The sequence below is a fragment of the Pristiophorus japonicus genome, chromosome 14 (genome assembly GCF_044704955.1).
Source record: "Pristiophorus japonicus isolate sPriJap1 chromosome 14, sPriJap1.hap1, whole genome shotgun sequence".
Classification (NCBI taxonomy): domain Eukaryota; kingdom Metazoa; phylum Chordata; class Chondrichthyes; family Pristiophoridae; genus Pristiophorus; species Pristiophorus japonicus.
In genome coordinates this window covers 149899160-149921719 of record NC_091990.1, presented here as the reverse complement: position 1 = coordinate 149921719, position 22560 = coordinate 149899160, and the positions used below count along the sequence as shown (strand labels likewise).

Here is a 22560-nt window from a genome sequence, read left to right as displayed (position 1 = left end):
AGAGGAGAGAGGTGGTGAGGGGAGGGAGGACGGGGGGTGAGAGGAGGGGAGGGTGAGGAGAGGGAGAAGGGGGGGTGAGAGGAGGGGATGGTGAGGGGAGGGAGGAGGGGGGGTGAGAGGAGGGGAGGGTGAGGGGATGGAGGAGGGGAGAGGGGAGGAGGGGGGGGTGAGCTGAGGGGAGGGAGGAGGAGGGGAGGGGGAGGGAGGAGGAGGGGGAGTTGAGAGAAGGGAGGGAGGGAGGAGGGTTGAGAGAAGGGGAGGGAGGGAGGAGGGGGGTTGAGAGAAGGAAGGGAGGGGAAGGGGGGAGAGAGAGAGAGAGAGAGAGGTGTCGGGGTGGTCGAACGATATGTGCGGAGAATGGTTTGAACTGCGTCATCGAATGTTTGTCCTGCTGCGTGGTTGGGGGGGGGAAAAGAGATCGGTCGGGGGGGGGGGTGCGGGAGTCGGGTCGGGAGGAAGCAGGAGCTGGGCGAGGGAGGAGCCTTATTCACACAGCCCCAGTGAGGCCATTTGGCCAGGGCTAGGGACTGCGTGCTTCGGGCCCCTCCCACACAGTTTTGAGCGCCTGGAGCTACTGCACTTGCGTGCCCACTGTCGCGCGCATGTGCAGGGGTCCCGGCACGGTTTTCAGCGCAGGGACCTAGCTCCGCCCCCTGCAGTTTGCGCCGCGCCGAGGGCCAGAGGACATGTAGGGAGCTGGAGAATCTGGAAGTTTTTTTCAGGCGCACTTTGTGGCGCGAAAAACGGGCATCCAGGTCGAGGCTGCGCCATTCTAGGCGCGGCCCGAAACTTGGGCCCAAGGTCACTGATTTAACCCAAAGGCAAATAGTCCAAATAAACCAAGTCAATGTGTTTGGTCAAGGGGAATACATTGTGTCTTCTTTTTTTTGTCCAAACTGACACACAGCCTTCAGTTTATGAAATTAAGTTTTACATGGCTGGAATCTATGTATTAAATATATGCAGTATCAATATCCATCTTCAGAGAATAAGTAAACCTAGTAACTTGTGACCAAAGCTATAAATCAGGAATAAGTTTGCTTTCCAGTTTGAAATTGCAAAAATAACCCTTTCAGGAACTCTTGGCCCATCTCTCAATCTCATCACTCCCCCACCCCGCACCTCTATCACAACGTCAACATTTTGTTAATCAGACATGGTTGCATTTTTCAAGCTGAAAGCCCAGCTAACCTCATTAAATAAACATTACACATATAAGCAAGTCCTGTGCAGTGAGCTGTTTATTTAAGACCTAAATGTGTTTTTGCCAACATTTTCAAACTGTTGCTATTATTGTGCAAGTGAAGTATGCCTACAATTTCTCAGGCTGCTGCAGTATGTCAAAAACATTGCTCAAATATTAAAATAGAGTTAAATTGATAGCTCTTATGAACACGTTACTGCTTTTCTTTGTGTCCTACTGTTTCTTTGCTCTCCAATGAAAAATTGGCACAGAATCACAATGACTGAGAATTCATTATACAACAAACGGTCGACTGCTTCATGCTTCATGCTTCATGCTTGGAGTTTGCTCCCACGACGTTTGCTTGGCAAGCATTTTTCTCTGTGACATTGGCTTGGTGATATGAATGGTGCCATGCATCTAGATTTTGTATAACAACCTAGTTAATCACTGGTAGAAGCAGAATGTATTACTGTTAAAAGCTGTATTTTATTTTATTAACTTAAAACCAAATGAGTTTAATTTTATGTCAAATGCTTTTATACTTCAGAGTGTTGTTTTTAGTTTCAGTTTGTTTTTTTGCTTGAAATTGGCACATGGCTGCAGTCCATAGTTTCAGAACTGGCATCCTAAGTGGGTCACAGTGGTACTTTGTACCATTTTAAAACTGTTGTTTTGGTGTTGGTGCAGTGTGCGAGTGGATACCAATGTAATGCTAACCATGCAATGGAAATCATAGAAACATAGAAAATAGGTGTAGGAGTCGGCCATTCAGCCCTTCGAGCCTGCACCACCATCCAATAAGATCATGGCTGATCATTCACCTCGGTACCCCTTTCCTGCTTTCTCTCCATACCCCATGATTCCTTTAGTCGTAAGGGCCTTATCTAACACTCTCTTGAATATATCCAATGAACTGGCATCAACCACTCTCTGCGGTAGGGAATTCCACAGGTTAGCAATTCTGAGTGAAGAAGTTTCTTGTCATCTCAGTCCTAAATGCCTTAACCTTAGACTATGTCCCCTGGTTCCGGACTTTCCCAACATCGGGATCATTCTTCCTGCATCTAATCTGTCCAGTCCCGTCAGAATTTTATATGTTTCTATGAGATCTCCTCTCATCCTTCTAAACTCCAATGAATACAGGCCCAGTTGATCCAGTCTCTCCTCATATGTCAGTCCTGCCATCCCGGGAATCAGTCTGGTGAACCTTCTTCGCTGCACTCCCTCAACAGCAAGAACATCCTTCCTCAGATTAGGAGACTAAAACTGAACACACTATTCCAGGTGAGGCCTCACCAAGGCCTTGTACAACTGCAGTAAGACCTCCCTGTTCCTATACTCAAATCCCCTAGCTATGAAGGCCAACATACCATTTGCCTTCTTCACTGCCTGCTGTACCTGCATGCCAACTTTCAATGACTGATGAACCATGACACCCAGGTCTCATTGCACCTCCCCTTTTCCTAATCTGCCGCCATTCAGATAATATTCTGCCTTCGTGTTTTTGCCACCAAAGTGGATAACTTAACATTTATCCACATTATACTGCATCTGCCATGCGTTTGCCGACTCACCTAACCTGTCGAAGTCACCCTGCAGCCTTTTAGCGTCCTCCTCCTCAGCTCACACTGCCACCCAACTTAGTGTCATCTGCAAACTTGGAGATATTACACTCGATTCCTTCGTCTAAATCATTAATGTATATTGTAAATAGCTGGAGTCCACAGCACTGAGCCCTACGGCACTCCACTAGTCACTGCCTGCCATTCTGAAAAGGACCCTTTTATCCCGACTCTCTGCTTCCTGTCTGCCAACCAGTTCTCTATCCACGTCGGAGGATTGGGTGTGAGACCACCTAGAAAAGGTGACTGTACAACATGGCCAACTGACTGCAGCATAAACTCAGCTGGGGGAAACCTTTGACGGAAAGATACTTGAAAAAAAACATAATCTAACTAGTTTGGTTCTTTTCAGTAATTTATAAATATCTCTGTGGCTCAAGATAGTGTGCCACCCTCTTGTGTACCTGCACAGTGATTTCCATTGCTCAATATCAAATGAATGAAAGAATAGAGTGTAAAATTGGCTGCTTGCTAGCACTCCTTGAAAGTAAAACCGATGTTTCACCTCTACCTTCCACTTGTGATTAATGATGATCAACAGTGGGAGGAAGCATTGATATTTTTTCCCCCACCTCTTGTTTTTTTTCCTCCACCTCTCCCACTCAGTCTGGGGTCCATTTTGGACTCCGAGAGAGATTAACTAACTCAGCACAGACCAGGAATTGCACATGGAACCTTCCTGGTCAGTAAAATACTGCCCAGTGCATTTACCAATGGATTCATCAGAGAGTGCAGTGTAACTGGGGAAAATTTTAACCCCCAAAAACAGGTGGGTTTGGGTCGGGATGGGATGTAAAAATGTTAATCTGAAACCCGACTACAACTTGCCCACTTCCGGTTTTAACGTGGGGACGGGGAGGCAACCAACCTGCTGGAAGAAGGCAGGTTGGTCATTTACATATTTTAATGAGGCTGTGTGACGCAGAATTAACTACCATTTTTAAATTTCACCCCGGATGACTGGTTTTCCCGGCCTTTAAAGGGAGGCAAGAACTTCTGGATCCAGGAGGTAAATGCCTTTCCACTTAACCGCTGGATCCAGTTTACCTGCTTCGCCCACCCTCTGTGATTGAACAACTCTTCTTTCTCACCCCCCTCTACCCGGAACCCTTCCGATCTCCTATCTGCTCCGGATCCCGATTTCTCTCTTGGAAAATCCACAGCTTTATCCTTGGATAAATGGTGCTCAACACCTTATATTTTTATTGTAAGATCAATGTTCATTAAAGACATTCACTGTGGTGTTGATGAGGATACCCATAATTGCTCATCAGTATAGCCTGACTAAAGTTTGGTTCAAGCAGAATATAAAGATATATATAACATTCTGCAAGGATAATTTATCCTTTTGTGTCATTTTGTTTTAAATGGGTGATGGTTGTATGAAAACGGTTCATTCGTGAGATGAAACTGCCTGATGATATCAAGAACCTGTCATTAAAGGATTATTGCTCCTGTTCCCCCTCGTATTACTTAAAAGGCTTTAACAGTTCAGATTGATTTTTTTTATTACCTCCTAAATTAGCCATACTCCTACAAATAAAAATGGTTTATTTTCAGTATATAACCCTGGCTAAATAGTGCTTTTTAAAAAAAAAAGTAAACATTCATAGAAACCACGTGTAGACAGTTTCAGGCATTAATTTAATATTGGCATCATTCAGTTAAATGTTTTGTAATTTTCTCTCAAACTAAAACTTCGGGTTCGAGGTAAACAAAATCGGAGAACTATTTTTACATCTGGAGCATTGGTGAAACTATCAAGTGTAATGACACTGTGCAGCTCTTGTAACTGGCACTGTTGTTTGTCCAGATTTGCTGATCCCGTAGTTTCAGATGGGTACAACATATAACAGACAGGATGAGAAGTGCTTCAGAAATCTAATTGTTTCTTGAATTTAAGTGATACTATTACACCCAAAGGAGAAGCTTTCTCATCATTATGCTCAAGTCTCCAAGCCAATCTACTGAGAGCGTGCAATGCTGGAGTTTAACCAGCTAAAACTACACAACTTGCCAACAGAGATTTAGTAAGATTTCCACTGCATGTCTACCCATGACCACCCAATCTGTTAGAACATTGGCTCGCAGGATTATCCCATTCTGCCGCTCTAGGTTTCATTAAAGCATCGGGTTGGTTGGTCAATTATTAAGGCCCTTGAAGTACTGCAAACCTGCCAATTACCAAATCTGCTATGAAGGGTTAATTTGGTAACAATTTTCACCAGACTTCTCTTCTTGGCACATCTTGATCCCACTTAAACCCCTGCCCCCAAAAGGAGGATAGCAATTACTCACTGTGATTCAGGCCTTTATTAGTTGGATAAGAGGAACCAAGAATTCCTGCCGCGTAGCATTGTGAGCAACAGCATACAATTTGTTTGTTTATTGCCACAATCCTCCTGATCACATAGGTAGTCAGATGTGTAGCGCTTCACCTGCTGTTCTTTACAATCCTCTAGTAACAGGTAAGTTTTCGAAGGTGAACATAATTTATAACTCTCACGTCTGTGCATCTTTTACTTACACTGATTATCTTGGATTTATATAGGTCAGGTTTTGCAAATTGCTGCTGATGCTGGTGTCTGAGATAGTGTAGCCACATCTGAAGTGGAGCTGAGGATTTAACTGAGATCTTGAGTTTCTTTATCTGTTTATTCCTGATCTCTGTTACAGTACGTCCATAACATTGCTCAGGTAGGGCTGTGGGTGTGATGAAGGTAGTTTCAAGTAGAGGCTACAAGCCGATTCCAAGGCTGAATGTCAGTTCAAGATCTGGGGTGAGAAGAGGAGATAGTGATGTTGTGACTTTGAAATAAGTGAGCCTGCATGAAAATCAAATATTGAATAAGCTTGATAATGTTTCAATGTAACAGTCAAAAACAAAGTTAGCAAGAAAAAAAGTTAAAAGCAAAAGGGAGAGGGAATAGTGTCTGGAGGCGGGGTTGGAAGTGGAGCAATGGTAGCTGCTCCACCAGGGTCAATACAGACGGCAGGACGCAAAGTCCGGTTGTGTTCTTATCTTCATGCGTATGTATTTTTGCATCAGGGCTTAGACCTTCTGCCCAGGGCATAAAGTATTGCAGTACGATTTACCCAAGCTCAGATGTACACTTGAAACTTGGTGGGATGTGGTGTGGGAGATTGTGGGAATTTGCTGGAAGTAATTAGAGGATGCGCTATGTAAATTTATGGATGATTTTGCACTTTTCTCAAATTGATTTTTTTTTGTTGTGCATAAAGTTTTTTTTCCCAGCTATATTATAGAATGCATGACATACTAATAAGGTTTCCAACAATGCAGCGAGAATTATATTATTTGGTAGATTGTAATCAGCTGAAACGGTTTGTATAATAAAAGTAGAAAATAACAAATCAGAACAACTTGTATTTATATAGCACCCTTAACACAGTAAAACATCCCAAGGCGCTTCACAGGAGTATTATGACAAAAAATTCAACACTGAGCCACATAAGGAGAAATTAGGGCAGGTGACCAAAAGCTTGGTCAAATAGGTAGGTTTTCAGGAGCGTCTTTAAAGGAGGATAGAGAGGTGGAGAGGTTAGGCAGGGAATTCCAGAGCTTAGGGCCTAGGCAACTAAAGGCACGACTATCAGTGGTTGAGCGATTATAATCAGGGATGCTCAAGAGGGCAGAATTAGAGGAATGCAGATATCTCGGGGGTGGGGTGGTGGGTGTATGTTGTGGGGCTGGAGGTGATTACAGGATAGGGAGGGGCAAGGCCATGGCCATGGAGAGATTTGAAAACCAGGATGAGAATTTTTTAATCGGGGTGTTGCTTAACCGGGAGTCAATGTAAGTCAGCGAGCACAGGGGTGATGGGTGAGCGGGACTTGGTGCGACTTAGGACACGGGCAGCCGAGTTTTGGATCACCTCAAGTTTACGTAGGGTAGAATGTGGGAGGCCAGCTTGAATGTGTTGGAATAGTCAAGTGTAGAGGTAAAAAAGGCATGGATGAGGGTTTCAGCAGCGAATGAGCTGAGGCAAGGATGGAGCTGGGCAATGTTACGGAGGTGGAAATAGGTGGTCTTAATTATGTCGTCGGAAACTCATTTCCAGGTCAAATATAACGCCAAGGTTGCGAACATTGTGGTTCAGCCTCAGACAGATGTTAGCAAGAGGCATGGAGTCAGTGGCTCGTGAATGGATTTAGTGGCGGGGACTGAAAACAATGGCTTCGGTCTTCTCGATATTTAATTGGAGAACATTTCTGCTCATCCAGAACTGGATATCTGATGGAGCAGTCTGATAATCTAGAGACCGTGGTGGGTTCGAGAGAAGTGGTGGTGAGTAGAGCTAGGTGTCCTCAATGTACATGTGGAAACTGATGCTGTGTTTTCGGAGGATGCCTCCAAGGGTCAGCTGTGGATAAGAAATAGCAGCGGGCCAAGGATGGATCCTTGGACGACACCAGAGGTAATGTTGGGGGAGCAGGAAGAGAAGCTGTTGCAGGTGATTCTCTGGCTACAAGTAGATAGATAACAATGTAACCAGGTGAGTGCAATCCCACACAGCTGGACCACGATGGAGAGATGTTGGGAGAAGGATGGAGTGGTCAAAGGCTGCAGACAAGTCAAGAAGGATGAGGAGGGATAATACCTTTGTCACAATCACAAAGAATGTCATTTGTGACTTTCGATGAGAGCTGTTTCAGTACTGTGGCAGGCGTGAAACTTTATTTGGGACATTCAAACATGGAGTTCCAGAAAAGATGAGCACGGATTTGGGAGGCGACAACAATGTCAAGGACTTTCGAAAAGTAAGAACGATTTGCATTTATATAGCACCTTTCACGATCACTGTACGTCTCAAAGCACTTTACAGCAGCCAGTGAAATACTTTTGAAGTGTAGCCACTGTTCTAATGTGGGAAACGCAGCAGCCAATTTGCGCACAGCAAGATCCCACGAACAGCAATGTCATCATGACCAGCAAATCTGTTTTTGTTATGTTGATTGAGGGATAAATATTGGCCAGGACACTGGGGATAATTCCCTGCTGTTCTTTGAAATAGTGCCATGAGATCTTTTATGTCCATCTGAGGGGGCAGACGGGGCCTCGGTTTGATGCCTCATCCGAAAGACGGCACCTCCGGCAGTGCAGCCTTCCCTCGGCACTGCACAGGTGTGTCAGCCTAAATTTATGTGATCAAGTCCCTGGAATGGGACTTGAACCCACAATCTTCTGACTCAGAGGCAAGTGTGCTACCCACTGAGCCACAGCTGATACTGCTGGAGGTTGGAGATGGGGTGGTAGTTTGCAAGGATGGAGGGGGTCAAGGGTTGATTTTTTTAAGGAGAGGGGTGATGATGGCAGATTTGACGGAAGGGGGGAGGGTACCTGAGGAGAGAGAACCGTTAACAATATCAGCTAACATGGGAGCAGGAAGTGGGTCGTGTGGACAAGATGAGTACGGAAAGGTCATGAGGGGAGATTTGAGAGTTCAGTGGGGGGTGGTGGCGGAGCGGGGGGAAACCTTGGAGGAAGTTTGACCCGGTGGGCTAGGGGGAAGGGAAGTGGCAGAGGCAGCTGAATGGATGGTCTCAATCTTGGAGAAAAAGATGTACGTGAGCTTTTCTCACTTGGAGGTGAGGGTGGATGAGACAGGGGGGATGGGTTCAAGAAGACGGTTAGCAGTGGAGAATAGAAGCCGCGGTTTATCTTTGCATTCCAGAATGATTCTGGAATAGTGAGTAATTTTGGCAGATGAGAGCAAGACCTGATGCTTTATGTGATCCAGCCAGATCTGGCGGTGAATGGCTTAACCAGTTGTCTGCCATATCCATTCAAGTCTGTGCCCTTTGGACTTCAAGGAGCAATGATGAGGGCCATACCAGGGGGACCGGCCAGGGTGAAAGAGTAATTGTTTTAATGGGAACTAGGGCATCAAAAGTGGTGGTGAGTGTGTGGTTGAGAAAGGAGAAAATAAATATTTTCTATCTTGCTCAATATTTATGGGATTTATTTTTGGGTACTAGAAACACAAATTAATATGTATCTGGTAATAATTCTCTAGGTTCCAGCATTGCCTCATTAATATATATTTGCCTGTCTAAATTACTTACTAAATCACAGTAACCTAAAGATACAATTTGCATTTATATAGCACTTTTCATGACCCCACGATGTCCCAAAGCACTTTATAACCAGTGAAATACTTTTGAACTGTCGTAAAGTAGGACATTTTTGCACAGCAATGTCCCACCAACTGCAATGAAATGATGATGACCAGGATACTGGGATGACTTCCCTGCTCTTTGAATAGTGCTGTGTGATCTTTAATGTCCCAGCTTCTCTTCACCACACACACCATCTTCTTAAACCTCTCTCCCCTGCCTCCTCCACCCTCACCTCCAACAAGGGTGAGGAGCTCATCAACGTCTTTGTTACTAATATTGAGAGCATCCATTCAGCTGCCTATGCACTCCCTTCCCCAAGACCACTGGGCCAAACTTCCACTAAGCTGCTCCCCTGCTTTAGCCCTGAATTCGCATCTTTCTCTAGTTTCTATTCTATTCCCCTCATGTCCTCTCCTCATCATGTCCATGTGACTCACCTCCTGTTCCCTCGGCCCTATTCCCACAAAACACTCTCCTCCTATAAGACGCTCCTTAAAACCTACCTCTTTGGTCATCTGACCTAATAGTTCCTTGTGTGTCTTGGTGTCAAATGTTGTTTGATAACACTCCTGTTATGTTGGGATGTTTTACGATGTTAAAGGCGCTATATAAATGCAACTTGTATGTGAGGGGCCGATGAGGCCACAGTTTAATGTCTCATCCGAAAGACGGCACCTACAACAGTGCAGCACTCCCTCAGTACTACTCTAAAGTAAACATAGAAACATAGAAAATAGGTGCAGGAGTTGCCCATTCAGCCCTTCGAGCCTGCACCACCATTCAATGAGTTCATGGCTGAACAAGCAACTTCAGTACCCCATTCCTGCTTTCTCACCATACCCCTTGATCCCCCTAGTAGTAAGGACGACATCTAACTCCTTTTCGAATATATTTAGTGAATTGGCCTCAACAACTTTCTGTGGTAAAGAATTCCACAGGTTCACCACTCTCTGGGTGAAGAAGTTTCTCCTCATCTCGGTCCTAAATGGCTTACCCCTTTATCCTTAGACTGTGACCCCTGGTTCTGGACTTCCCCAACATTGGGAACATTCTTCCTGCATCTAACCTGTCTTAAACCCATCAGAATTTTAAATGTTTCTATGAGATCCCCTCTCATTCTTCTGAACTCCAGTGAATACAAGCCCAGTTGATCCAGTCTTTCTTGATATGTCAGTCCTGCCATCCCGGGAATCAGGCTGGTGAACCTTCGCTGCACTCCCTCAATAGCAAGAATGTCCTTCCTCAAGTTAGGAGACCAAAACTGTACACAATACTCCAGGTGTGGCCTCACCAAGGCCCTGTACAACTGTAGTAACACCTCCCTGCCCCTGTACTCAAATCCCCTCGCTATGAAGGCCAACATGCCATTTGCTTTCTTAACCGCTTGCTGTACCTGCATGCCAACCTTCAATGACTGATGTACCATGACACCCAGGTCTCGTTGCACCTCCCCTTTTCCTAATCTGTCTCCATTCAGATAATAGTCTGTCTCTGTTTTTACCACCAAAGTGGATAACCTCACATCTATCCACATTATACTTCATCTGCCATGCATATTTACCCACTCACCTAACCTATCCAAGTCACTCTGCAGCCTCATAGCATCCTCCTCGCAGCTCACACTGCCACCCAACTTAGTGTCATCCGTAAATTTGGAGATGCTACATTTAATCCCCTCGTCTAAATCATTAATGTACAATGTAAACAGCTAGGGCCCCAGCATAGAACCTTGCGGTACCCCACTAGTCACTGCCTGCCATTCTGAAAAGTACCCATTTATTCCTACTCTTTGCTTCCTGTCTGCCAACCAGTTCTCCATCCACGTCAGCACACTACCCCCAATCCCATGTGCTTTAACTTTGCACATTAATCTCTTGTGTGGGACCTTGTCGAAAGCCTTCTGAAAGTCCAAATACACCACATCAACTGGTTCTCCCTTGTCCACTCTACTGGAAACATCCTCAAAAAATTCCAGAAGATTTGTCAAGCATGATTTCCCTTTCACAAATCCATGCTGACTTGGACCTATCATGTCACCTCTTTCCAAATGCACTGCTATGACATCCTTAATAATTAATTCCATCATTTTACCCACTACCGATGTCACGCTGACCGGTCTATAATTCCCTGTTTTCTCTCCCTCCTTTTTTAAAAAGTGGGGTTACATTGGCTATAGGAGCTGATCCAGAGTCAATGGAATGTTGGAAAATGACTGTCAATGCATCCGCTATTTCCAAGGCCACCTCCTTAAGTACTCTGGGATGCAGTCCATCAGGCCCTGGGGATTTATCGGCCTTCAATCCCATCAATTTCCCCAACACAATTTCCCGACTAATAAGGATTTCCCTCAGTTCCTCCTCCTTACTCAACCTTCTGACCCCTTTTATATCCGGAAGGTTGTTTGTGTCCTCCTTAGTGAATACCGAACCAAAGTACTTGTTCAATTGGTCTGCCATTTCTTTGTTCCCCGTTATGACTTCCCCTGATTCTGACTGCAGGGGACCTACGTTAAGAGAAAAAGGTTAGTAAAGACAAACGTAGGTCCCCTGCAGTCAGAATCAGGGGAAGTCATAACGGGGAACAAAGAAATGGCAGACCAATTGAACAAGTACTTTGGTTCGGTATTCACTAAGGAGGACACAAACAACCTTCCGGATATAAAAGGGGTCAGAAGGTCAAGTAAGGAGGAACTCTATTTTCCCTGCCCTAGTCAAACCCTTTGTCCTCCTCTGCTGAGTTCTAAAGTTCTCCCAGTCCCTGGGTTCGCTGCTATTTCTGGCCAATTTGTATGCCACTTCCTTGGCTTTAATACTATCTCTGATTTCCCTTGATAGCCACGGTTGAGCCACCTTCCCTTTTTTATTTTTACGCCAGACAGGGATGTACAATTGTTGTAGTTCATCCATGCGGTCTCTAAATGTCTGCCATTGCCCATCCACTGTCAACCCCTTAAGTATCATTCGCCAATCTATCCTAGCCAATTCACGCCTCATACCTTCAAAGTTACCCTTCTTTAAGTTCTGGACCATGGTCTCTGAATTAACTGTTTCATTCTCCATCCTAATGTAGAATTCCACCATATTATGTCCACTCTTTCCCAAGGGGCCTCGCACAACGAGATTGCTACTTAATCCTCTCTCATTACACAACACCCAATCTAAGATGGCCTCCCCCCTAGTTGGTTCCTCGACATATTGGTCTAGAAAACCATCCCTTATGCACTCCAGGAAATCCTCCTCCACCGTATTGCTTCCAGTTTGGTTAGCCCAATGTATATGCATATTAAAGTCACCCATGATAACTGCTGCACCTTTATTGCATGCACCCCTAATTTCCTGTTTGATGCCCTCCCCAACATCACTACTACTGTTTGGGAGGTCTGTACACAACTCCCACTAATGTTTTTTGCCCTTTGGTGTTCTGCAGCTCTACCCATATAGATTCCACATCATCCAAGCTAATGTCCTTCCTAACTATTGCTTTAATCTCCTCTTTAACCAGCAATGCTACTCCACCTCCTTTTCCTTTTATTCTATCCTTCCTGAATGTTGAATACCCATGGATGTTGAGTTCCCAGCCCTGATCATCCTGGAGCCCCGTCTCTGTAATCCCAATTACATCATGTCTGTTAACATCTATTTGTACAGTTAATTCATCCACCTTATTACGGATACACCTTGCATTAAGACACAAAGCCTTCAGGCTTGTTTTTTTAACACCCTTCGTCCTTTTAGAATTATGATGTAGTGTGGCCCTTTTTGTTTCTTGCCTTTGTTTACTCGGCCTTCCACTATTGCTTTTTACCTTTCTACCATCTGTTTCTGACTCCATATTACTTCGCCCTATCTCGCTGCATAGGTTCCCATCCCCCTTCCATATTAGTTTAAACACTCCTGAACTGCATTCGCAAATGTTACCCCCCAGGACAAGTGCAGACCATCCCTTTTGTACAGGTCCCACTTCCCCCAGAACTGGTTCCAGTGTCCCAGGAATTTGAATCCCTCCCTCTTGCACCACTGCTCAAGCCACGTATTTATTCTAACTATCCTGCTCCCTCTACTCTGATGAGCACGTGGCACTGGTAGCAATCCAGAGATTACTACCTTTTGAGGTCCTACTTTTTAATTTAACTCCTAGCTCCCGAAATTCAGCTTGTAGGACCTCTTCCCGCTTCTTACCTATATCGTTGGTACCGACATGTACCACGACAACTGGCTGTTCACCCTCCCTCTCCAGAATGCTCTGCAGCCGCTCCGAGACATCGTTGACCCTTGCACCAGGGAGGCAACATACCATCGTGGAGTCTCGATTGCGGCCGCAGAAACTCCTATCTATTCCCCTTACAATAGAGTCCCCTATCACTATAGCTCTCTCACTCTTTTTCCCACCCTTCTGTGCAGCAGAGCCACCCATGGTGCCGTGAATCTGGCTGCTGGTCCCTTCCCCTTGTAAGTCATCTCCCCCAACAGTATCCAAAATGGTATATATGTTTTGGAGGGAGATGACCGCAGGGGACTCCTGCACTACCTTCCTGCTCTCGCCTTGTCTCTTGATCACCCATTCACTATCTGTCCTCACCCTTACCTGCAGTGTGACCAACTCACTAAATGTGCTATCCACAACATTCTCAGCATCGCGCACGCTCCAGAGTGAGTCCATCCACAGCTCCAGTGCCGTCATGCGGTCTGTCAGTAGCTGCAGCTGGACACACTTCCCGCACACATAGTAGCCAGGGACACTGGAAGCGTCCCTGACTTCCCACATAGAGGAAAGGAGCATGACACGGGTCCGAGCTCTACTGCCATGACTTAACATTTAAATTAATTTACTTACTAAAATTTACTTAAACACGAAACAGCTACTTAGTAGTTCGCTGCCAATTAAACCAATCTAAAAGTCAGTCTAAGAGAGTTATACTTACCAGTCGAACATCCAACCACTTACCAGCTTGGCTGTGACGTCACATTTCGATTTTGCACTCCTCTATCTTTGTCTGCAACTGGTTGGGCTGGTCTCTGGGCCTCCCTCTCCTACTATTGCACTCCTTATCAGCTGCTCTAGTGTCAGCACTGTAGGAAAAACAAGACAAAACAGCACCTAACTCACCCACTTATCAAACTCACAAATGCCACTCTGTGCTGTTGCACTCCTAGATTATGATTAGAAACCTTACACCACGGGGAGGGGTTAAATTAATATGGCAGGGGGATGGGAACCTATGCAGGGAGACAGAGGGAAGTAGAATGGGGGCAGAAGCAAAAAATAGAAAGAAAAGTAAAAGTGGAGGGCAGAGAAACCCAAAGCAAAAAGGGCCACTTTACAGCAAAATCATAAAGGGGCAAAGGGTGTTAAAAAAGACAAGCCTGAAGGCTCTGTGCCTCAATGCGAGGAGTATTCGGAATAAGGTGGACGAATTAACTGCGCAGATAGCAGTTAACAGGTATGATGTAATTGGCATCATGGAGACATGGCTCCAGGGTGACCAAGGCTGGGAACTCAACATCCAGGGATATTCAACATTTAGGAAGAATAGACAGAAAGGAAAAGGAGGTGCGGTGGCATTGATGGTTAGAGAGAAATTAATGCAGTAGTAAGGAAGGACATTAGCTTGGATGATGTGGAATCTGTATGGATGGAACTATGGAATACCAAAGGGCAAAAAACGCTAATGGGATTGTGTATAGACCACCAAACAGTAGAAATGAGGATGGGGACAGCATCAAACAAGAAATTAGGGATGTGTGCAATAAAAGGTACAGCAGTTATCATGGGCGACTTTAATCTACATATTGACTGGGCTAACCAAACTGGTTGCAATGCGGTGGAGGAGGATTTCCTGGAGTGTATTAGGGATGGTTTTCTAGACCAATATGTCGAGGAAACAACTAGAGGGCTGGCCATCCTCGACTGGGTGATGTGTAATGAGAAAGGACTAATTAACAATCTTGTTCTGCGAGGCCCCTTGGGGAAGAGTGATCATAATATGGTAGAATTCTTTATTAAGATGGAGAGTGACACAGTTAATTCAGAGACTAGGGTCCTGAACTTGGGGAAAGATAACTTCGATAATATGAGACGTGAATTGGCTAGAATAGATTGATGAGTGATACTTAAAGGGTTGACGGAGGATAGGCAATGACAAACATTTAAAGATCACATGGATGAACTTCCAACAGTTGTACATCCCTGCCTGGAGTAAAAATAAAACTGGGAAGGTGGCTCAACCGTGGCTAACAAGGGAAATTAAGGATAGTGTTAAATCCAAGGAAGAGGCCTATAAATTGGCCAGAAAAAGCAGCAAACCTGAGGACTGGGAGAATTTTGTAATATAGCAGAAGAGGACAAAGGGTTTATTTGGGAGGGGGAAAATAGAATATGAGAGGAAGCTTGCTGGGAACATAAAAAACTGACTGCAAGAGCTTCTATGGATATGTGAAGAGAAAAAGATTGGTGAAGACAAACGTAGGTCCCTTGCAGTCAGATTCGGGTGAATTTATAATGGGGAACAAAGAAATGGCGGACCAGTTAAACAAATACTTTGGTTCTGTTTTCACAAAGGAAGACACAAATAACCTTCCGGAAATACTAGTGGACCGAGGATCTAGTGAGAAGGAGGAACTGAAGGATATCCTTATAAAGCGGGAAATTGTGTTAGGGAAATTAATGGGATTGAAGGCCGATAAATCCCTGGGGCCTGATAGTCTGCATCCCAGAGTACCTAAGGAAATGTCCATAGAAATAGTGGATGCATTGGTGATCATTTTCCAACAGTCTATCGACTCTGGATCAGTTCCTATGGACTGGAGGGTAGCTAATGTAACACCACTTTTTAAAAAAAGGAAGGAGTGAGAAAACGTGTAATTATAGACCAGTTAGCCTGACATCGGTAGTGGGGAAAATGTTGGAATCAATTATTAAAGATGAAATAGCAGCGCATTTGGAAAGCAGTGACAGGATCGGTCCAAGTCAGCATGGATTTATGAAAGGGAAATCATGCTTGACAAATCTTCTGGAATTTTTTGAGGATGTAACTAGTAGAGTGGACAAGGGAGAACCAGTGGATGTGGTGTATTTGGACTTTCAAAATGCTTTTGACAAGGTCCCACACAAGAGATTGGTGTGCAAAATCAAAGCACATTGTATTGGGGGTAATGTAATGAAGTGGGTAGAGAACTGATTAGCAGACAGGAAGCGGAGAGTCGGGATAAACGGGTCCTTTTCAGAATGGCAGGCAGTGACTAGTGGAGTACCGCAGTGCTCAGTGCTGGGACCCCAGCTCTTTACAATTAATGATTTAGATGAAGGAATTAGTATATCTCCAAGTTTGCAGATGACACTAAACTGGGTGGCGGTGTGAACTGTGAGGAGGACGCTAAAAGGCTGCAGGGTGACTTGGACAGGTTAGGTGATTGGGCAAATGCATGGCAGATGCAGTATAATGTGGATAAATGTGAGGTTATCTATTTTGGGGGCAAAAACACGAAGGCAGAATATTATCTGAATGGTGGCAGATTAAGAAAGGGGGTGGTGCAACGAGACCTGGGTGTCATGGTTCATCAGTCATTGAAAGTTGGCATGCAGGTACAGCAGGTGCTGAAGAAGGCAAATGGTATGTTGACCTTCATAGCTTGGGGATTTGAGTATAGGAGCAGGGAGGTGTCTTACTGCAGTTGTACAGGGCCTTGGTGAGGCCACACCTGGAATATTGTGTTCAGTTTTGGTCGTCTAATCTGAGGAAGGATGTTCTTGCCGTTGAGGGAGTGCAGCGAAGGTTCACCAGACTGATTCCCAGGATGGAGAGACTGAATCAATTGGGCCTTTATACACTGGAGTTTAGAAGGATGAGAGGGGATCTCATAGAAACTTACAAGATTCTTATGGGACTGGACAGATTAGATGCGGGGGGGAAGTCCAGAACCAGGGGAACACAGTCGTAGGATAGGGGTAGGCCATTTAGGACTGAGATGAGGAGAAACTTCTTCACTCAGAGTTGTTAACCTGTGGAATTCCCTACCACAGAGAGTTGTTGATGTCAGTTCATTGAATATATTCAAGAGGGAGTTAGATATGGCCCTTGCGGCTTAAGGGATCAAGGGGTATGGAGAGAAAGCAGGAAAGGGGAACTGAGGGAATGATCAACCATGATCTTATTGAATGGTGGTGCAGGCTCGAAGGGCCGAATGGTCTACTCCTGCACCTATTTTCTATGTTTCTATGGTTTGTGTTTAAACACTATTTACGCTCTCGGGTGTTTCTGCAAGTTTCAATAAACTTGCGTATATTAATCAATGTACAGGTTGTGAAACTCTCTTATCCGGAACAATCGGGATCTGGCCTGTCCAAATGAGGGATATTTCCGGAAAGGGGAGGTCACGTGTGCCGCCGATTGGCTGGAACGGCTGTCAGTCAGACAGTCAGTCAGTCTCAGCTAACATTGGAGACCAAGCTATTCTCGAGTTGGGATATTGTCAATCTATGGAATGGTTGGGTGATCCAAAATATTAAAAAGTTAAGTACTTTGAAAACATTTTCTAAACAATTTTTATTGGAATTTCCATTGGTGTGGTGTCGGCGAGCCATTGGGCACCGAGGTGTTGGTGAGTCGTCGGGCCCTGAGGTGTTGGTAGAGTGCTAATGTGGTACTGCAGAGTGGCACAATATAGGGTTGTGTCTAATTTCCCATGTGGGGAGTTCCCAATTCTGGTTGAACTGAGAAGTTTGCAGGGCGTGGCAACTAGTTTTGGCCTTATAGCAGGTCATGTGGTTCCCCACATAAACAGATGGAAATCTGGTGAGAAAATGAATGCTGACTCTTGGGCAATTCCTCGCAACTGTCTTAAGACTGGAAGTGTTTCTGCGTATTGTATCAGCTTTGTGGTGCCAAAAAGAACTAATGGTGGGGTGGGGGGGCGTAGTCGGGAGAAAAGGTCTTTAGTGTTTATTTAGTGGTCCAGTATAATCTTATTGGTGTAGGAGATATCATCATCATCATAGGCAGTCCCTCGAATCGAGGATGACTTGCTTCCACGTCAAAAAAGTTCACAGGTGTTCAAATGAAGGACCTAATATTCCAGGTCCAGAACTAAATCTTGAAGGGTGGAAGATGCCTGTGTGGATTTTTTTAACGTGTGGTGACCGTTACACACCAGCCACCACACAGGCTTGACAGAGCTAGCTCTTGGTCCAGTGGCAAGGATTATCCAAGACGACTGGAAACCAGCTCTGCTGCACGGGCCGAGTGCGCACACACATCGCAGTGTGGGCTGGCCTGTGCTGCCCTTGGGTCCCTGGCCCCGAACTCACGCCTCTCCTGGGCCCTGATCACATCCCTCTGCAATCTCTCGCCGCTCCTTCGTCCCGACCTCGCCGCTCCTGCTGTACCTGCCCGCGCTCCAATCACCGACCTGGATCTTGGTGACGTCCCTCTTCACTGCCGTTGATCTCCTGCTCCAGCATGTGCTGCTCCCTGGAGTGGTATGCCGCCAGGCTGCTCCTTCCGCTCCCCGGCCTGCTCCGATGGTGCTCGCAGGCCAGGGGCCGGGGGTGTTGGAGAAATACTTATCTGCTGTATGATCACGAAATGATATGGGCGTGGTCATATTGTTTTGAGAAGGTTAAATGGTGCCTGTATGACTGCTTGCTTTGACAGTTGATGGATTGTATAATGATTGTTTCATGTTATTATAAACTCTTTGCCAGCCTTGTTGGTTTACTTGCTAATGCTGCCAATAGTGAATTAATCAGTTAGTCTTGCCATGATAACTTTACTGGATCCTCACTGAAAAAGCACACAGCCCCTTAGGCCTTGATGAATGATGATAAATAGATTCTGGCTGAACTGCACGACAAGAGCCTCCCACACTCAGCTAGTTGTATCCTGTCTTCTGGTGGGTTGCCAGAATGTGGAAAAACGGATGTATAATGGAATAGAGTAGAGTGCAGTGTTGGTCAGTTGCAACAGGCTTAATAAACAGGAGTTGCTTTGAGACACCTCAAGTCTCACCAGGGTGTTTGATTTGATTCTAAATGCCTTAAGTTTGCTCATTTTGATAAATTTATACATTTCTCATGTGATGGGCATCTTTTGGGAAAGATTGAAATGAGCAAAGTGCTACTCCTATGCTTAAGATTCATAGTTCAAACTGCATTAATGATTCACAGCATATCTTCTTTGGTTAGCAGTAAAAATGCATTATAGCTTCACTCTTTTTAACTTGACAAATAAGAGAGGCAGTTTTTTTAGCTAAATTTAATGGGTTGCACTAATGTAATTAAGCTCTGACTTTAGAGTTAAATTTGATTAAACCTGATAACTACCCCCTGCAGCTGACACATGAATTCCAAAATTAGAGTCCAATCCGACAAAAGCTGCAAATGTCATAATATATTTCAGTGCATGTGACTGCTTTCCCTATTGGTGCAGTGCGTGCTTCGTTTTGCTGTACCAACAGAGGATATTGATGTACAAGCACCCTTTTACTCCCTGTATGACAGCCGCAGGGAGTCAGAGGTGCCAATGATGGAACTGTGCTTTGTGGGCAGAGTGCCAGGTGGGCAGATGAAACATTTCAAGGTCACCCTCAAAGCCTCCTTAATAAAATGCAACATCAACACCGACAACTGGGAGTCCTTGGCCAAAGACCACCTTAAGTGGAGGAAGAGCATTCGGGAGGGCGCTGTGCACCTCGAGTCTCATCGCCGAGAGCATGCAGAAAACAAGCACAGACAGCGGAAGGAGCGTGTGGCAAACCAGACTCCCCACCCACCCTTTCCTCCAACGACTGTCTGTCCCACCTGTGACAGAGACTGTAATTCCTGTATTGGACTGATCAGTCACCTAAGAGCTCACTTTTAGGGCCCAAGTTTCCACATGATTTGTGCCTGTTTTTTAGGAGCAACTGGTGGAGAACGGACTATCTTAGAAATCGCAATTCTCCACATTTTTTTTTCTGCTGTTCTAGTCAGGTAGAACAGTTCTACTTTGGAACAGAATTTTTTCTTCAAAAGGGGGCGTGTCCGGCCACTGACGCCTGATTTCAAAGTTTCCACAGTGAAAACGTACTCCAAACTAAAGTAGAATGGAGCAAGTGAAGATTTTTGTAGAACTGAAAAAACCTGTTCTACACATTAAAAAAATCAGGCGCAGGTTACAAATTAGGCGTCCAGAACGAGGTGGTGGGGGGGAAGGGAACTCATTAAATTCTACAATAAATCCTTATTTATACAAATAAATCCAACCTGAATAAACATTTATAAGCAAAGAAAAGATTAAATAAACCATCTTCCTACCTGTGTGAAAGTGCTTCAGTCAGGGAGAATTCTGCAGCCGTTCGTTGCCGCTGAGTGGGGGGGGGGGGGGAAGAAAGCCGTTCGTTGCCGCTAAGCGGGAGGGGGGGGGAAGGAAACAGCTGTTCGTTCCCGGGGGGGTGCGGAAGGAGACAGAGAAGGTTGCAAGAAGCCTCAGTGCTGATGGCAATGTGCTTTTATTAAAAAATGTTCAAAAATTAAACAGCTACAAAGGACTACAAAAATGGCCGAGTGCCAATGTTTCTTTCTCACTGCGCGTGCGCGAACACTCCAACACACACGCACAGCGTTGCCGGCAGGAAAAAAACTAATTTAAATAGTACCGCCCCCTCCCACTTACAAAATCGGCTCGAGTGTAGGCTCCGCCCCCCTGGGCGCCGCGCCAGGCAGACAAGGAGCTGCAAAGCGCTCCAGAATCGCAATTTTGTTTTTCCGGCGCGAGAAACGGGCGCCCGTTTTTTTCCGTGTGGAAACTTGGGCCCTTAGAGTGGAAGCAAGTCTTCCTCGATTTTGAGGAACTGCCTATGATGATGTGCTTTGTGCAGATTTTATTTTTTTATTTAATTGCAAGTATTTTAATGCTTACAAACTTTTTTCATCTGGAAAAAGCATGTATTTGCTGGCTCCATTTGGTTTTTAACCCAAATTCAGACAAAAATAAAATTTGAAAATGAAATGTAATGGTTTTAAAAAATGTCATCTACTTTGTGTGTCTTGGTAACCAGTAGATGGTGATTGTGATTCTTTTTATTTCCTTCCCTCCTCCCTTAGGCACATTAGATCCTCAAAACCTGCCCTCCTATTAGTTGCTATCCTTGCATGTTAAAATATTATATGCAAACAAAATCAAATGACCAAATGGGTCGGCTTACTAAATTTTGTAACTCTGTAATCCTGCAATCAGCAAAGACGGTATACCAATAATTGAGATCTTTTCCTTAATAGAAACCAGTGGATAGTTTGGGGGGAAAGCTTTATTATTGAAATTAAACATAGAAAATAGGTGCAGGAATAGGCCATTCGGCCCATTGAGTCTGCACCACTATTCAATAAGATCATGGCTGATCATTCACCTCAGTACCACTTTCCTGCTTTCTCTCCATAACCCTTGAACCCTTTAGCCATAAGGGCCATATCTAACTCCCTCTTGAGTATATCCAGTGAACTAGCATCAACAATTCCCTGCGGTAGGGAATTCCACAGGTTAACAACTCTCTGAGTGAAGAAGTTTCTCCTCATCTTAGTCCTAAATGGCTTACCCTTTATCCTTAGACTATGTTCCCTGGTTCTGGACTTCCCCACATCGGGAACATTCTTCCTGCATCTAACCTGTCCAGTCTCGTCAGAATTTTATGTGTTTCTATGAGATACCCTCTCATCCTTCTAAACTTTGTCATATGTCAGTCCTGCCATCCCGAGAATCAGTCTGGTGAACCTTCGCTGCACTCCCTCAATAGCAAGAACGTCCGTCCTCCAATTAGGAGACCAAAACTGAATACAATATTCCAGGTGAGGCCTCACTAAGGCCCTGTACAACTGCAGTAAGACTGGTCTGATTAGCTATAGGTTTTACCCTTATTAGGATCACAAAATCTATTGGATTATATTTTAGAAAGTAGAAAAAAAAATCATGTGTCTGCTATATAAGTGTTCTGTTTTATGCATTCTTAAAATGCCCTCCTTTCCAATGCCACATTACTGCAAGCAGCATGAATGTCATGGATACATAACCCTATCGAACCCAGTGTTGAACTCCTGAAGGTTGATCTCAATTTCTGTTGTAATAATTTCCAGCTGCTTTATAAAAATGCCATGACCGCTAACAAAAAGCGCACTGGGTAATTAGAAAGGCCGGCAGTTAATGAACAAAATTTGCAATTTTTGCCACTTATTGGACCAATGCTACATGACTTGTGTAATAATAAAAATGTGATTTGTAAACGTGTACACAATATAAAAGGTTTCTAGTTTGGCAACCACAAACTTCACATTTTAGGCAACATCATCAAAGGGATTTTGTTATTTAAATTTGAACGGTTTATGCTAATCATTCAATTTTTATTTTAGTATCAACTTCAATAGTTTTATGTTCCTTATGTGGTTTCTTTACTAAAATATTAACTCCCTCCTAACTTTCTAGAATTTACTTGAGTGGTTCACCTCAAAAACAAGTATTTTATGAAGAAAGTTCTTGTCGGCATGTTTCAATGTTTTCAGTGTTGCCCTGAATTTGCCACAGGTTAATGTTAATGCCAGGTTAATAAGATAAGAAAGAACTGTAAACACAAAGGGGCAAGTTACAAA

General features: G+C 44.6%; 1 protein-coding gene across 1 annotated transcript in view; it reads left to right on the top strand.

The window, feature by feature from the left end:
* lgr4 (leucine-rich repeat containing G protein-coupled receptor 4) overlaps positions 1–22560 on the top strand; it is a 162302-nt gene that overhangs the window by 19437 nt on the left and 120305 nt on the right. Inside the window, exon 3 of the mRNA XM_070899688.1 lies at positions 15102–15124. Within this exon, the coding sequence (XP_070755789.1) occupies positions 15102–15124 (23 nt within the window). The remainder of the gene's footprint in view (positions 1–15101; positions 15125–22560) is intronic.